Raw genomic sequence first — 17,561 nt, 5'->3', positions numbered from 1 at the left:
AGAAGAAACAAATGGTACACGATAGACTTTCTGAAGAGAGGAAAAATAGATCAAAATAATTACATTTGTTGAACTGTGAAATTCATTCTTTCTGTGTAGGGAAGAAAAATTAGGTAACTCTTGGTAAAATAAACAAATGATAACATAGGAGTCAAACTGAAGCATAAAGATTTTGTTTGAAAAATGAGAACTTTTCATATCACTGATCAATAGTTTAGATAGGCAACTGATTAAATAAAAAAGTAAAAATGCATTTTTTTAATGCCTAAGACAAAGTAATCTGATTTTTTTGGTCCCTTGTATTTTAGTTTCATAAACAAGATTGTTCTGTGAAATGAATATGCAAAAGAAACTTATAAAATAAAAATATGAAAAGTTAAAACTATATTCCAAAGGAAATAACAGATTCTCTTTGATTAACTTGCAGTTAAAAATAAAGCTGAGTGTCCACTTCAAAAGTAAGATGAAGTCCCTCACTTGAAATTCCATTATAAAATGTGTTATTTGGTCTTGCACTGAACTAAAAAGCTAACACATCGTTTAATGTAAAACTAGTACTCATGTCTCACAAATGGCATTGAGATTTGGTTACTAGTAATAATGCAGTATATACATGACAAATGACAATTATATGTAATAAATGGACAATATATAATGAAGGACACTGTCAAGTACTTCATGTTTTAGGGTATACCTTAAGTTTTTTTAAAAAATATTTCTACACCAAAACTTCAAGACATTCAAACTAAAGTTGTTAGCTCACTGCATTTAAAAATAGAATCTCTAATCCAGATAAAACTATAAAATATAACAGATACTCAGACACGTTTTTGAAAATATGTGCTTCAGTCTACCATCCTTGACAGTGCTCTTTGGTTGACTTTCTTCAAGCTAAAGGCAGTTACAAATATTAATAACCTTTCCATTAGAACAGTCTCAACTTACAATCTAATAAGAATGGTCATAAATAGCAATTTAATAGAATTATGACCATTTAATCAGAATTCTTTGACTTTAGCATCTTCACAAAAACACTTTTGACTTAAAATAATCTTCCAACTATAATGACGACTCTCAAAACTGATTTCCTTTAAAATGCAAGGGTCAGAGTTTCAGACTTTCTGGATTAATACTAAACCTTCAGCCAAAATTATATTTTTTAATTTCAACTTATTACTAAAGGGAAATCTATGCTTTAGCAACCAAACCTCAAACCACTTTATCCAATAATATAATACAACCAAGAGTTTCTTAAATATGGAAACAGAGAATTTGAATACAACAAGATATAAACAATCACAGAAAAACATTTCACCAAAAAGTATCACTGTCTATACCTCAAAAATGTTAAAACTATTTACCAAAGCTTCATGATTATTAGTTGAGTAGGTACAAATTTCAGCAAGTACAAATAACATTTCCTCCATATGTAGCTCTCTCCTTAGCATCAAAATATCTAACAAATCAGAATAAAGAGGTAATAGAGAACCTGGAGACAAATTTGTTTCTAATACTGCTGTCCTCCCCAACACTGAGAAAATTATGTATTTATTAAAAGCAGTGCAATGTCAGTTGCCTTTTCAATAACTCCCATTACAAGCAGGTACATTTTCAAACCATAAATTACCAAATAGGTTTTACAGTTAAATTTATAAACAAAATCATTTTATCATTTTTCATTTAATTCTTAACAAGAACCACAAGCTTTCTAAGAAACGTATTTTATACAACTATATAAAGAATATATTCCTAATTTAGCAGAGTTACCATGACTTTTTAACCTAAAAGAAAATAAAGACTTCATGAATGTTTTTAATCCTAACATCTGAATTAAATTTATTTACTGATACAAAGATCAAAGGACCATTAAGAACATCAAAGAAATCAACTTTACTTACTGCTAAAGTCAGATACCTACCTTGTTTCTCATTGTAGATTATATTCTTACACAATAGGTCATTATGGCAAAGCACAACAGGTGACCCCAGGTTGGAAAGAATCTCCTTCATCCAAGTCATTTCTTCCTGAAGAATCTGAGAGCTTGGGATATCACTTAAAAACCTTTAAGTTTAAAAACAAAAAAGAAATTACATCCTATCTACATTAATGACTTTTTTCAAGTTTAATTAAAGATTAAAATCTATTTTTAATAAATTCTTTCCATTCAATACCACAGATTCCTGAGTTAAAATAAGCCAATTATTCTAAAAGTTGGAATAAAGGAAAATCTTTACAATGAACTTAATATGAATTAAAAAAAAAAAAAACCTAAGTAAAAAGGAAAGTAGAAAAGTAAAAAAATCAATTATTATAAAATTGGGGGAGGAAAGGAATACATAACATATATACATATACTTAATAGCTAACATTTACTAAGCTCTAATTCTAAATGTTTTACATTTATCTCTAAGACACAAAGAGTTCAATAAAAAGAGGTTTAAGTACATTATTTAAAGTTATAAATCAGTTTATTAAAGAACTAAAACATCTATTTTGAGTTTAGAAGGGTGAATGATAACTTTACCTATCAAAGTCAACAGGCATGATCTACTATTGATAAACCAAATAAATTATATGATAATCATCAGGTATTATCTGTGATAATCATATCGTAGAATACTCCCATTATCTATTATAGAAATGGTCTGAGTAGTGAAACTAGGAAGTAGGGTAGCTAGGGTGGCAAGCAGGACTACAGATTATGGCTTTTGAATCCTACACTCACTCTCCTGTACCATTATGCTATATTTATATTCACTTGATAAAAATAAAACAAAACAAAAATAGAATGCTACCACTAACTCTTCCAGGGTACCATCTGGCTTACAAAATTGCTGTTAGTTTACACTTTCTCTTTCCTTAACACTTTAAGCCAAGTTTTCTTCATTCTTCCTTTACAGTCTCTCAAACTACTCTCTTACTTTTCCATTTTATAATAGACTCTCTATCAATTAATTTAATTTTAATGAATCTATCTATTCAAGTGATACCTGCATTTTCCCACTACTGCCATTCTTCTCTACACAGATTCCAAAAGTAATCCTTACATGCATGCTCTTTTGAAGACGGTGTAACTGTTCAAGAAACTATGTAAAATCTATAGTGTTGAATAGAAATAACTAAAACCCAAAGGATTGAACGTGATAATTACAATCATATACAAACAAAAAGGAACCAAAAAAATATGAAACATACTTCTCATACTTTGTTTTTAATGTTTTAGTTGTGTATTATCTATGTATACAATATCTATGTATTTTGCATATACTATCTCAATCCCCATAAAAACCTTAAAAGGTAAATATACTACTCTTATTATTTCCATTTTACAGACGAGGAACAGGTAACAGTTCCAGGTAACAGAACTGCAACAGTTCTGCCCAAAGTTACACAGCAGAAATGTTAAATGGCAGAATTAAGGCTTCACCCTAGGCAATCTGGACTCCAGAATCTTGTGCTCTTAATCCACACAATACTATGCTGCCTCCGAACTCTGCATTATCTTATAAAGTCAAGAAAATCTTACATTCACGATTGCCATCTACTTCGTTATTTTTAAGTGACATTCCCCCAAATTTTTCAATAAAATAGTTATTTCAAAAGAGGATTTTGTGGGGGTTTCTGCTGTCACTTCCTGAATATCTAGCATACTGGACACATTTACAGATGTTTGCCTAACCCAAGTAAAAGGGTATACCGTCCCTATCAAAGTCTGACAAACTACCTGCAAATAAAAACACATACACTGAGTGAATCAAACTAACCTGTGAAATAATCCAACTCAACAGAACAATAGTCATTTTTCTCTAATGAATTATAAAAAGTAAACAGAAAGAAGGAAAGCTCTATAGGTCCTGCCTGCCTCTACTGTCCTTAAAATGAAAAATTCCTGAATAGATAGAAAGGGGAAAATAAAATTCCTAATTTTTATACTAGTATTAATCACACTGTATAAAAATGTGTTCATATAACTTAGATTCCAAATACTAATTTACAAGTGTTTTTATATAAAATATAATGAAGTGCCTTACTTTTTGAACCTAGGGAGTCAGTTTTACAAAAGCCAAGTAAGACTCCAGTAATTGAGGGGCACCTGGGTGGCCCAGTCAGTTAAGCATCCAACTCTTGATATCAGCTCAGATCATGATCTCATAGTTGTGAGATCAAACCCCACATCAGGCTCTGCACTGAGGCGTGGAGCCTGCTTGGGATTCTCTCTGCCTCTCCCTACCCCCCCCCCCCCCACCTCCTACCCCTCTCAAAAGACTCAAGTAAGTGAATTTTCAACCTTATTACCTGGGGCTTAAATTCTCAGTAAACTAAGCCAATGCAAACTTTTTCACACTCCAGTATTACTACACTGTAGTAGTAAATGTAAATTTCTCCGCCTATTTAAAACAGCTTTTAACAAAAAGAATTCTTTAAAAAAGGGCTCCATGGCCAACTCATTCTATGCAAAAAGTACCCCTTCAGAGCAATCATTACTCTATCCTTCTTCCAAATAAGTGTTTCTATATTTGTTTCTTGACTGGTCATCTCTACCATCTACCTACTACCCACTTCCCAGGATTGTGTAGATTGTCTTTTTTGTTCTTGAGTTGGCTGGGCGAGAAAGGCAGTTACACTCCTGTAGTGCCATCTTGAGAGTCAGATGAAGCAATGCTAATTTAATCAAATACTAAGAGAGCAACCAAGCCAGATTTTATACACAGAAACCTTGTAAGCTACCTCTAAAACCCTATTATGTATAGCAAAACAAGGTAAAACAATTTCAAATGTAAAAGTAATTTTACCTTTTATTAAGGTCTTCATCTGCAAATCCTGTAGGAATGAGAGAGAAATATTTTCCCATCTTTAGCCATAGATTGGATTTGGGAATCCAGCCATTGTGTGCATGGATAGCATGGATTTTAGCAAGCTGACGTGCTATGAGTCTGTTTTAAGACAAAACAGCATAAAAAGAAAATGTTAAGTATCATAGGTTTTATGTCTACTCATGGGTAAACTAAAATAACTAGTATGCATTTATTTTAGAACAGGATTTCATTTTTATCTTGTGTAAGAGTCAAAATTAATTTGTCAAGGCAACTCTCAGAAGGAGAGGCAAACAAATGATTAAAGCATCAGTAGGAAAAAAACACCTACAATTGATACAGTGAATAAATGTTATATCCAAAAGGGGTTGAGTGTCTAGAAGTAAGTGGTCTATTCTGATTCCATAAACAATGGTTAGGACCAGCAGAACAACAAAAAATTATAAATGATTTCAAGGCTCATATTAGACATTAATCAGCAATACATTTAAATTGCACTGTTTAAATAAACTTTAAAAAAAAAAAGGTCTTTTGATGTCAGAATCAATCTTCTCAATTCAACAAAATAATTTGAAGCTATGTATACGTGTATCCATGCTATCTTTTTATCTGTAGAACCTAGAACAGCAAACGCTAATATAAGAATAAGCATGCAAAACAAGTTAAGTTACCAAACAGCCTATAAAGACTAGCAGGTGGGAAAAACGACTTAATAGTAAGTAATGACTTAATAGTAAGAACTTAAAACTGGCTAATTTTGAAGATGCTCACAATCTAATGTAATGCTCTTCAAAGTACAAGTTTTAGGAGCTATGACATAGCGCCATCTAGAATGTCTGATGCCCCACCTCAGATCTACTGAATCACAATCTCTGAGGGTGGGACCCTGCACTCTCATTTTAAACAAGATCTCCAGGTGATCTCAATACACTGTAAAGTTTGAGAAACACTGATATAATGCTCCAATTCCGCAGCCTGGCTCTATACTGAAATCAAACTTCAGAAACATACACACATACACATCTACATACATAAATAAATAAACACCCAGGTATTACCCTTAAAAATTCTGATTTAATTGTAGTACAGCCAGGGCATCAAGATATTTAAGTTTCTCAGAGGACTCTGATATGCAAAAGTGTTTGAAAACTGCTGCATTAAAGCACACAATACTCTAGCACTGTAGTACTGTGATTAAATACACAGTTTTATTATATTTTTATAGTATGGTGAATATTCTTATGTACCTAGTTTCTAGTAATAAAAGAGTTCTGATTTTCTTTTGAAGAAATCTCCATTCCCTTCACTTTTAGTTCATGTGGTTCACAAAGAGCTGACCTCAATCCTAACCCTGTATCACATCTGTAGCACTAATTTTAGGAGTTAGAATATGACACAGAATTGCCCAGAGCATTCCATTCTTCCATATTTGTTCCATGATGATTGGTTCTGAGCATATTATTCAAACTAAGCCAAAGGGAATTTTCGTTGATGCTTCTGACTGGTTGAAACTATTAGAAAAAGAACTCCCCTGCTCCCTGCCCTCCTCCCACCACTGCTAAACTGATTAGATAGGCCTGTAATTGCTAATAATAATAATTGCCATCTTTTTTTTTTTAAGGTTTTATTTTTAAATAACCTCTATACCCAACGTGGAGCCCAACCATACAACCCAAAGATCAAGAGTCACATGCTCCAATGACCAAGCCAGCCAGGTACCCCTATTACTGCCACTCTTAAGAAAACTTGTAAGACTATAAAGCTAACACAGAATAAAAAAGAAACGTGATACTGCTCTAATGACAATGTTAACAGTCCCTGGATCCACCCATGCTTGAACTCAGTATCCTCAGCTATATGCACCAATAAATCCCTCCTTAATTCAGTATGAATTTTCCAATTATCAAGAGTCCTAATATATTACCAAAATATTACACAAATTAGATTACCTAATACATTACACAAAATATGTGAGCCTTGGTTCATCTCTCTCAAATCAGCAAACATTGCTTTACATAAATTAAATAAGTATTGCTTGACTGACCTTCCCCCAGACCATATATATATATATATATATATATATATATATATATATATATGTATTCATGTCTATATGAATATACACACACACAAAATCTAGTTTTAGCCAATCTCACACACACACACACACACACACATATATATATATATATATATACACACACACACACATACACACACACATACACATACATACATATAAAGGTAGGCCCAAATGCATATATGGTACTTTAAGCACCAAGAAACTTAATGAAAAAGTCAGATAACAAAACCAAAACAAAGGAAAGTTTTGTATATATACACATACACATACATACATATATACTTACACATGTACGTGTATATGTGACACATACATCTTAAGCCCATTAAGAACTGATTTTAAAACTTTAAAGAGGAAAGCCAGGACCAAAAGGCTTGAAGAAAGGTACAATCCATGTTACATAAACTCAAAGGGCAATCTATGTCAACCAAACCTTACGTTCTAGAAATGTTTACTGAACAAATGAGACCAGTGATTCAGGAGAAGGATCACATAGTAGAACACGTATTTAACACGGACAAATTTTATTTGCTGTGGTTTTTTAAAATAAGTGAATAGTAGTGTCATTTTTCATAGTTTTACCCCAAAGTCTGTACGAAACCCTGATTTACAAAATACAAAATGTAGTCTCAGAAGTTATCCAATTATCAATTATTCAGCTGAGAGTGACTGAAATGACAATTCTACAGTAAATACTTCAAAACTGAATAAAATGTTACCCAAGGGGCTCTTAGAATTTAAGGGAATTTGTTAAACATGAAGAGCTACTAGAAGAGAAAGCACCTACTAATTTTGAGTGCCTTCAAATTTTCTGACAGAAAGGTGGGTAACGGGCTGAGCCAGGATTTGGAAGATTGCATGATGCAAAAGCCAAGCCTTTCTCACTATGGACATCCCCCCACCAGAACACTACATTGAATTAGTTGGATTTTCATTCTGACTCTGCCATTGTTACTTTCGGTCTGAACTTAAATAAGCAAATCATTTCATTTCTGAGTGTCAGATTCCTAATAAGAAAAACAAAATTATTGGGGGGAGAAAGAAAAAAAAAGGTAGAAGCAACCCAAATGTCCATCCATGGATGAGAGGATAAACAAAATTCAATACATACATAAAATGGAGTATTTGACTTAAAAAGGAAGGAAATTCTGACACATACTACAAGACAGGTGAACCTTGAAGACACCCTACTAAGTGCAATAAGCCAATCAACAGACAAAAGTGTGATTCGACTCACATGAGGTATCTAAGGCAGTCAAATTCATAAAGATAGAAAGTAGAATGATGGCTGCCAAGGCTGGGGGTAGGGGAGAATTGGAAAGTTGCTGTTTAATGCATATAAAATTTTAGTATTATAAGATGAAAATAACTGTGGAGGCTGGATGCAAAACAATGGGAATGTACTTAATACTACTTAACAGTATACTTTAAAAATAATAGAGGGCAAATGTTATATGCCTTTTTACTGGCCAGCACCTCCACCAAAAAAAAATTTTTTAATTAAATAAATTAAATGGTTATACAGTTCTTAACAAGACTTGATTAGAACAATTCAGTTATTTTCTCAGTAAATTTTACATACAACAGACAAAAAACTACAAAAAAATCTCTTCAATAATGTAATTCTGCACTACTTACTTAATAAACCATGATGTTTTGGGTTTTTTTTTTTTTTGAGAGAGCATATGTGCATACAGGCAGGGGAGGGGTAGAAAGAGAGAGGGAGAGAGAATCCCAAGCAGGCTCCACATTGTCAGCCTAGAGCACCAATGTGCCTGAATCCACGAACCTGAGACAAAATTGAGTCGGGTGCTTAACTGGGCCACCCAGGCACCCCTAACCCATGAATTTTTATTTGTATATATAACAAAGTAATCAAAAATCAAGATTTCTGATTTTCACTGTCATAGATTGGTCCTTCTTCTACCTGGTGTCAGTTAAGTAAGGATTCCCTGCACTAATATCAAGGCAAATGCTACTTTAAAACCCCACACTCAGTAAAACAAAACATTTGAAAATTTCAAGGCTTCGGAGAACTTCTTAAATATTCAATAATACTAATTGCTCCCACTCTTGCAAGCTTTCAAAAAATTAAGAGTATTATAATAACAGGAATTTTTTTAATTGAAAAGTAATCTCTAATCTTACCACTCCAATAGAGCCTGTTTCATTTTTACATACTCCCTTTGGGTTTTCACATAAGCAAATTATTGTGTGATTGTAGCAAAGTTCATCTATTAAGTGAATTTTTTCCTCTTAGGCCTGCATCAGCCATTCTGCATTATTTTAGACAATATCCAAAATTATGATTTCATTAATAGTACATTTATTTGTGTTTATATGCCTTGGTTATACCTGACTGTAAGAGTTGTCATGATAGAAACATACTATATAACTTTATTTTATGATTATATATTGCCCTACTGATTTCCAAGAGAACATTACCAATATCACACATAACCCACAATGTACAATGTACCAGTTCCGCTACAATACATACAACATTGGAAGTGTTTTTTAGTTATGCATTTTGATAAATGTGCAATAATTGATTTTAAACTGCATTTTTCCCATGATGTCTGTTGCTGGGTGGGTTTTTTTACATTTTTTTTCAAGTTTTTATTTTCAGAGAGAGAGAATGAGCAGGGGAGGGGCAGAGAGAGGGAGAGGGAGAGAATCCCAAGCAGGCTCCACATTGTCAGTGCAGAGCCCAATGAGGGGCTTGAACTCATGAACCTTGACATGACCTGAGCCAAAATCAGGAGTTGGAGCTTAACCAACTATCACCCAGTCTCCCCCAAGTGGTTTTAAATTAAACTATAGCCAGGATTCCTAGCAAGAGGCAAGTAAAGTATTAGAGAAACACCTGATGAGAAAATTCCCAAACATCTGTGAATTTTAAAAAATTTTCTGAAGGTCTCTCCAATACTTGTTTGCTACAGAAAAGTTCAAATAAAACATGTCATGGTAAACTTCCATAAGCTGAATTACTAGTTAAGCATTAACTTGGTACAACTTGTCTTTATCATACCATTCTCTCACAGCCTCTTCCCTGCTCTGCCTTTTCCTGTAAGGTTCAGTTTAAATGAGATCTCAGTGAAACACTGCCGAATTTACCCAAGTATACACAGTAAATTATCTGTACTTTTTTTTTGAAAACGTTTTCTGTTTTCTGTGTATACTATTTAGCTTACTTTTTTCCAAGATTATTGTCCGTCACACTGCAAATTACTAGGAGAAAAGGGATTGTCTGAATTCTTTTTCCTTCTCTAGACTAAACATAAATATGTATCAAATTTTTATATTCAAAGTAAATACTCTATTACAATCATAATATACACAAGTGGTAAGTAGCTATGCCTGAAGGAGCCAAAGCCAAGACAGCACCTTGGACTTTGATCTAAGGCTCAATCAGCACTTACTGAAGCTCTGATTAATCAATCAGTCCAAACAGTTAGCTGCATATCAAGCTTACCTAATAACAACAGCTCAAAATGTGACACCTAACCCGAAATTAGTAATAAGTCCTTATTTAATAAATCAAATCCTTTTACCATAAATATATGAAATTCATTTTCTAAAGGAGAAAAGCTAAATGCAAGCACATCAATCATCCCAAATTTACACCCCTAACCTCTTCTTGGGGCTCCAGAATTATCATTTATTCAATTGCTTACTCGATTTTTTAAAAAAAGTATTCCACTGTACATATTTGAAACCAGTAAAAACCATATTCCCTTTTAAAATCATTTATAATTCAGCTATGACCTTCTTTCAATTAGCTCTTCTTTTTATATTTTCTGTGTTTTACAGTAATTAACAAAACCTTCTGGGGGTACCTGGGTAGCTCAGTTGGTTAAGAGTCCAACTCTTGATTTCAACTCAGCTCATGATAAGATCAAGACCAATGCTGGGCTCTGCACTGACAGCACAGAGCTTACTTGGGATTCTTTCCCCACTGCCTTTCCCCTGCTTGCACTCACTCACATGCACGCTCCCTCTCAAAATAAATAAACATTTTAAAGGAGAAAGAAATTAAAAAAACCTGAACACTTATACATACCATAAGAGAATTACACTGTAACTTGAAATAAATTTAATAGGAAAAAAGGTAAATAGCTAGTGTTACTACTTATAGTGTCAACTAGCCATATCCTTACCTGTCATCTTCTTTGCTTTCTTTTTCAACCTCCATTCTTTTTTTCAAAAATATGAGTCAATTGGGGGTGCCTGGGTGGCTCAGGCTGAGTGTCCCACTCTTGATTTTGGCTCATGTCATGATCTCATGGTTGTGAAATCGAGCCCTGTGTCAGGCTCTGCGCTGAGCATGGAGCCTGCTTGGTATTCTCTCTTTCCATCTGCCCATCCCCTGCACACATGGGTGTGCACATGGGCTCTCTTCTCAATAAATAAATGAACATTTAAGAAAAAACTATAGGTCAATTCAATATATCATTCACTGCAAGGTAAGTGTCATAGAACTTAATTAAATATATTGTTGGGGCACCTGGGTGGCTCAGTTGGTTAAACATCTGAGTTCAGCTCAGGTCATGATCTCACAGTTCGTGAGTTGAAGTCCCGGGGTCAGGCCCTGTGATGACAGCTCAGAGCCTGGAGCCTGCTTTGGATTGTGTGTCTCCCACTCTGCACCTCCCCCACAAGTGCGCGCTCTCTCTCTCTCTCTCTTAAAAATAGACATTAAAAAAAATATATACATATATATAGAGAGAGAGAGAGAGAGAGAGAGAGAGAGCGCGCGCGCTCTTTGGTCTCTAACAGCATGGGTTTTTTTTTTAATGAAATGTATATATACCTGCATTAGTATCATACATATTCTAAGTAGATCTAACTGAAAGTACAGGGAAAGGCTTCTACATAGACTTTTTTTTTTTAGAGCAGTTTTAGGTTCACAGCAAATCTGAGAGGAAGGTTCAGACATTTCCCAAATGCCCCCTACACTGACAGAAACATCACCTCCTTCAGTATCAACATCCTCTACCAAAGTGGTACATTTGTTACAACTGAAGAACCCATAGTGGCATATTGTTATCACCCAAAGTCCATAGTTTACATATGGGTACACACTTGGTGTTGTACTTTCTATGGCTTTGAGCAAATTTATGAGAGGTATCCACCATTAAAGTATCATGCAGACATTTTCACTGCCCTAAAAATTCTGTTTCACCTATTCATTCCTCCTTCCCTATTAACCCTTAGCAACCACTGCTTTTTTTAGTGTCTCCATTGTTTGGTCTTTTTCAGAATGTCATGTAGTTGATTTAATGCAAACATTTTTATGACATGGTATCAAATACCAAAATGAGCCTTAACAAAAATTCAGTATTCTTGATCAAAAACTGTAATTTTCCATCTTTCTACTTAAGATTACATACAATTATGAAAAGCTTTCCCTTTAAAACAGAAATTCTATAATAAGCTTAACAGCAATGATTTAATTATAGAGAATAATCACAAATCAATAAATGGGGGAAGCTGCATTTATTTTCTTCTTGAATCTTTGTCACTTTACTTGTAATAGGTGGAGTAATAAAGGCCTTACTATTTTCCTTTACATTTTATGTTCTTTTCTCAGTGAGTAAGTAAAAAGATTAAGTTACTCATTATCTTCTGGGATGTACTTGTACTAGTCACATGACTAATTACTTAAAATCTTACTTTTCTCATCTATTAAAATGGATTTTAATATTATCTATTCCCTAGGATTATTGTGAGTTGACTTTATTAATACACTTAAGGTGTTTTGGGGTGCCTGGCAGGTTCAGTCAGTGGAGTGTGCAACTCCTGACCTTGGGGTCATGAGTTCAAGCCCCCCATCATGCATACAGTTTACTTAATTAAAAAATATATTTAAGAAAATGCATATACATAAGGTGTTCAGAACAGTGTCCAGTTCATATTAAGTGTTGTATCAATATTAGCCACCATCATCACTTTAATATATCACTTCTCCAATTAATAAAAATTATAACATACCTGTTACTCTATTACCCATTACTCTATCTTTTTTAAAAATATTAGTTAATAAAATCTTCGGGGACGGCTGGATGGCTCAGTTGGTTAAGAATCCAACTCTTGGTTTCAGCTCATGTCATAATGTCACAATTCATGAGTTCGAGACCCACTTGGAGCTCTGCACTGAGAGTGCAGAACCTGTTTGGGATTCTCTCTCCAGCAATCTCTGCCCCTCCTCTGCTCATCCTCCCTCCCTCTCTCTCTCTCTCTCTCCCCTCCAAAATAAATAAACTTTAAAAATATAAAGTAAAATAAAATCTTAACTTTTTAATGTAAAATGGTCTCTTCAAGAAAGCTAAAATAAAAACTAAAACAAGGGACTACTCATGAGTATTAAGTACCTAAAATCGCTTAGTTGAGAAAGATTCTGTAATCTCCCATGTTCATGAGGAAAGAGTTCCAAGACTGGTTAGTATTGTCTATCACAAACAAGTGGGGGGGGGGGGGGGGTGGTTAGCGGCAATGATTACTTGCTATGCTACATCTACATGCTGTTTGCATACACCTCACACCTTAAGGAACAATATATAATGTTATAATAGTACACAAGAGCAAAAAAAAAAAAAGTCTATGAAATTTAAAATTCAGAAAATGTTTCTAAAAGCATAATAAAGTCAATTGATTAGTATTTAATACTTCAATTAATGTCTAAGTTCTTAAAAGCTCTCCATAAGTTAAAATGTGAAAAGTCTTGAGGAAAAAAATTGTAATTATAAAAGCTAACATATTACATAGTGTTTAATACATGCCAGGCATTGTTCTAGACTTTTTACATACACTACAACTTTAATCCTTACAACAACCCCCTAGAAATAGGTACTATTATTATTCACATTTTTTAGGTAGGAAAACTGAGGCACAAAATGTTTAAGTACTATGCCCAATTTCACATAGCTCATAAAGCTGAAGCAGTCTTATTTCACTGTATATTCATAGTGGCAGAGGTATAATGCCATATATAGAATTTCACATGGCTTTTGGGGCACCTGGGTGGCTCAGTCAGTAAGCATCCGACTTCAACTCAGGACATAATCTCCCAGTTCATGGTTTCGAGCCCCGCATCAAGTTCTGTGTTGACAGCTTGGAGCCTGGAGCTGCTTCAGATTCTGTGTCTCCCTCTCTCTCAAATATAAATATTAAAAAAAAAAAAAAGAATTTCACATGACTTGATTCTGTAACTTTCCACGATCAAAGAGGAAAAAAACTGTCCTGAGCATCTACTTTCCATCATGAGATTATAGAATAAAGAGAAGTGAGAAATCTTCTGAATATGTACTACTGACCAACAGATAGTACCCACTGCCAATAGTTCAACGAAAAGTTTAAATTCAGTGTGTTAAAGATAGTTTAGGAATATCAACATTAAGGCAGTTAAGACGGCAACACCAGGGGCGCCTGGGTGGCTCAATTGGTTAAGTGTCCAACTTTGGCTCAGGTCATGATCTCACAGTTCTTGAGTGTGACCCCAATGTTGGGCTCTGTGCATCTCAGAGACTGAAGCCTGCTTCAGATTCTGTCTCCCTCGCTCTCTGCCCCTCCCCCACTTGCACTCTGCCTGTCTGTCTCTCTCTCTCAGAAATAAATAAAAACATTAAAAAAAAAAAAAAAGAATGCTACACCAGTGGGGTGCCTGGGTGGTTCAGTTGGTTCAGCATCCAATTTGGTTCAGGTCATGATCTCACGGTTTGTGAGTCCATGGGTTCAAGCCCTGCATCGTGCTCACTGCTGTCAGCACAGAGTCTGCTTCAGACCCTCTGTCCCCCTCTCTCTTTACCCGTTCCCTGCTCATGCTCTCTCTCTCTCTCAAAAATAAAAAAACATTAAAAAAAAAAAAAAAAGAAGACTGCTATACCAGTTAAAAGTTGTATTAGCTTTAAGCAACTTTCTTCTTAAATCTCTTGGACAAGGACTCATTATTTTCCTCCTTGCTTTAGTTACTAGTAAGATGCCCTTTCTCTATGGAGAAGAGAACATTATGGAATATACTTTTTGTATCTGAATCTAACTCCAGCTTTTCCTTTGGCCTAATTTATGCATCTAATCACCTTTAATCCTGTTATACTGATATACTTCAGACACTGTGAACAAGCTTAAGGGTTTATAAATAAATTTCATACACATGCACGCACAAACCTAAACACAACAAAAAATGTAACACAAATGAAAAAAGACATTATCTATTAATTGGGGTCCTTCAATAAATTCTAAACAGGGGAGCCTGGATGGCTTAGTCAGAGGAGTGTATTACTCTTGATTTCAAGGCTGTAGGTTGGAGCACCATGTTGAATGCAGAGATTACTTAAAACCTAAAAAAATACATACTAAACATTATACTCATGTAAGGGAGGAGACTCTATCTTGTTAAAAACTGGGGTTTGAATAGATTTCTATACCAAAATATTTTTAAGTATTATTTGAAACAGTTATAAAATACATAAATACTGGTCCATTCCATTTTCATCACTGTGTTAACATAGCAACTCTTAAAATATGACCCAGGATCCTTGGAACCTCAAAACCCTTTCAAGTTTATACAGTTAAAACTACTTTGATAAGATATTATTTACCTTTTTCACTCTCTCGTGAGTATACGGTATAGTTTTCAAGAAGCTACATGAAGTGGTGTGATAATGTTATCACACTGATAGCTAACAATGTGCAAGTGAGATTCCCGAATTAAAAAAAAGTTGTTTTAATTTCTAACATGGTAAATATTGATAGATGTAACTCACAAAACCTCTTTGGGTCCTCAATAACCTTCAAGAGCTGTTAAGGGATCTTGAGACCAAAATGTCTGAGAACTTCTGGTCTAAACTATGAATGAATTTGCAGTTTTCAAATCAAGTTCATTTGCTAGTTTTTAAAAGAAAGAGAACTCTAAAAGACAGCAATTTTAGAAAAATGATCAAGCATATGCAAGACGTTATCGTTATAGAAAACATAATGAATTAAAAAGTAATATAACGTTAACAGAATTAAAAGCATCTTAGCAAGCAAAATCTCTGAAAATATGACCAACTGAGTTACAAAAGTTAGTAATAAGAAATGTGTGATGCTTTAATCCACGCACTACTTTAAAAAATTAAGGGGAAGCCTTGACACTCAGTAGCAGGCTAATCCAAAACCACACGTTAGAGTCCTTTCTTTTGCAAAGAGTCAATAACGAGATGGCAGACAGAAAGGATTTTTTTTCTTCTTCAGCAAAGACAAAGCAGAGTCCAAACTAAAGAAGTTTCTAAATTAACCAAATAATTGCTCAAAGAAAAGGCAATTGCCTTTTAAATATTTAAAAAATATTTCCTGGGGCACCTGGGTAGCTCAGTTGGTTAAGCATCTGACTCTTGATTTCAGCTCAGGTCATGATCTCATGGTTCATGGAATCGAGCCCCACATTGGGCTCCACATTGAGCACGGACCCTGCTTGGGGTTCTCTCTCTCCCTCTGTCTCTCTCTCTCTCTCTCTCTCTCAAAATAAATAAATAAACATTTAAAATATACATGTAATTCCTTAGTGCACTTAATACTCTTATTCATCAGAAAGAAAAATTTAGAGAAAGTAAATATACCTGAAAATGGCAGGGTTGCAGACATGCTTTGGATCCAATGCTTCTCCCTGTATAAATTCATAGCACAGTCCATTATTGAAGGTACAGTAGAGTTGTGGTGCACAGCCATGAGCCTGCAACACTCGGAAACTCTTCACTTCCTCATCTCGATCAACTAACAGCTCAGTCTTATTGCCATAAATTCGCACCAGGACTACATCCTCCATTGTATTACTCACGTAACAGCCAATAAGTTTATTTGTGATTCCATCTGTGAAAAGCTGCCAAAGGAAAAAAAAAAAAAGAAGAAAGAAAAAATGAGTGAAAAACCAATTATACACTTCATTAACAAATGAAATAGCAGATAACTTGAAAATAACTGAAACATCTACTTTTTAACATAAAAAAAAAAAACTTTTAAATACAATTTTGCCAAACAGGTCTATAATTTTAATTCTAGATTTAAATAAAAAGGAATGCTACCGCTTAATATGTTGCCCTTAATTCCCATAACATTATGTCTTTTCTCTTGATCCAAAAGCATTAATTATTCAATCTCTAGTACTTCCATACAATGTTTTGATGCTATTGTATCTCAAAGTACACCTTGTACTGCAATCACTATAAATGTGTGTATACACACACAATCTCCTATGTCTAATAGTCCAGAAACTCTCTGAAAACAGAGACACTGCCCTCTTTCAGCATGGCATTTAACGTATAAAGGTCTTTAATAATATTCACAAGTTTAGGGGGTGCCTGGATGGCTCAGTCAGTTAAGCATCCAACTCTTGGTTTCAGCTCAGGTCATAATCTCAGTCGTGAGATCAAATCTCATGTCCACGCTCAGTACAGAGCCTACTTAAGATTTGCTCTCTCTCTGCCCCTCTCCCCTGCTCACTCGAGCTCTCTCCCTAAGATACAAAAATGTTTAAATAATAATAATGTTCACAAGTTTAAATATACAAATATAAATCTACCATACGTTACAAATTATGGTAAATCTCCAACTTATAAAAAATGAATTTTAAATGCCAATTTTAAAATGTTACTTAACACAACATGCATTAGAAGTTGTTGTAAGCA

At 34.3% G+C, this 17,561-nt stretch overlaps 1 protein-coding gene across 1 annotated transcript in view; it reads right to left on the bottom strand.

Moving 5' to 3' along the window:
- ETNK1 (ethanolamine kinase 1) overlaps positions 1 to 17,561 on the bottom strand; it is a 67,422-nt gene that overhangs the window by 30,763 nt on the left and 19,098 nt on the right. The window contains exons 2-4 of the mRNA XM_045463530.1: positions 16,497 to 16,756; positions 4,794 to 4,934; positions 1,919 to 2,061 (exon numbers count right to left, since the gene is read on the bottom strand). Coding sequence (XP_045319486.1) covers positions 1,919 to 2,061; positions 4,794 to 4,934; positions 16,497 to 16,756 — 544 coding nt within the window. The remainder of the gene's footprint in view (positions 1 to 1,918; positions 2,062 to 4,793; positions 4,935 to 16,496; positions 16,757 to 17,561) is intronic.

Source organism: Leopardus geoffroyi, chromosome B4 (assembly GCF_018350155.1).
Source record: "Leopardus geoffroyi isolate Oge1 chromosome B4, O.geoffroyi_Oge1_pat1.0, whole genome shotgun sequence".
NCBI classification, from domain to species: Eukaryota; Metazoa; Chordata; class Mammalia; order Carnivora; family Felidae; genus Leopardus; species Leopardus geoffroyi.
Note: the sequence above shows the minus strand (reverse complement) of the source record. Positions and strands in the feature narration are given on the sequence as shown.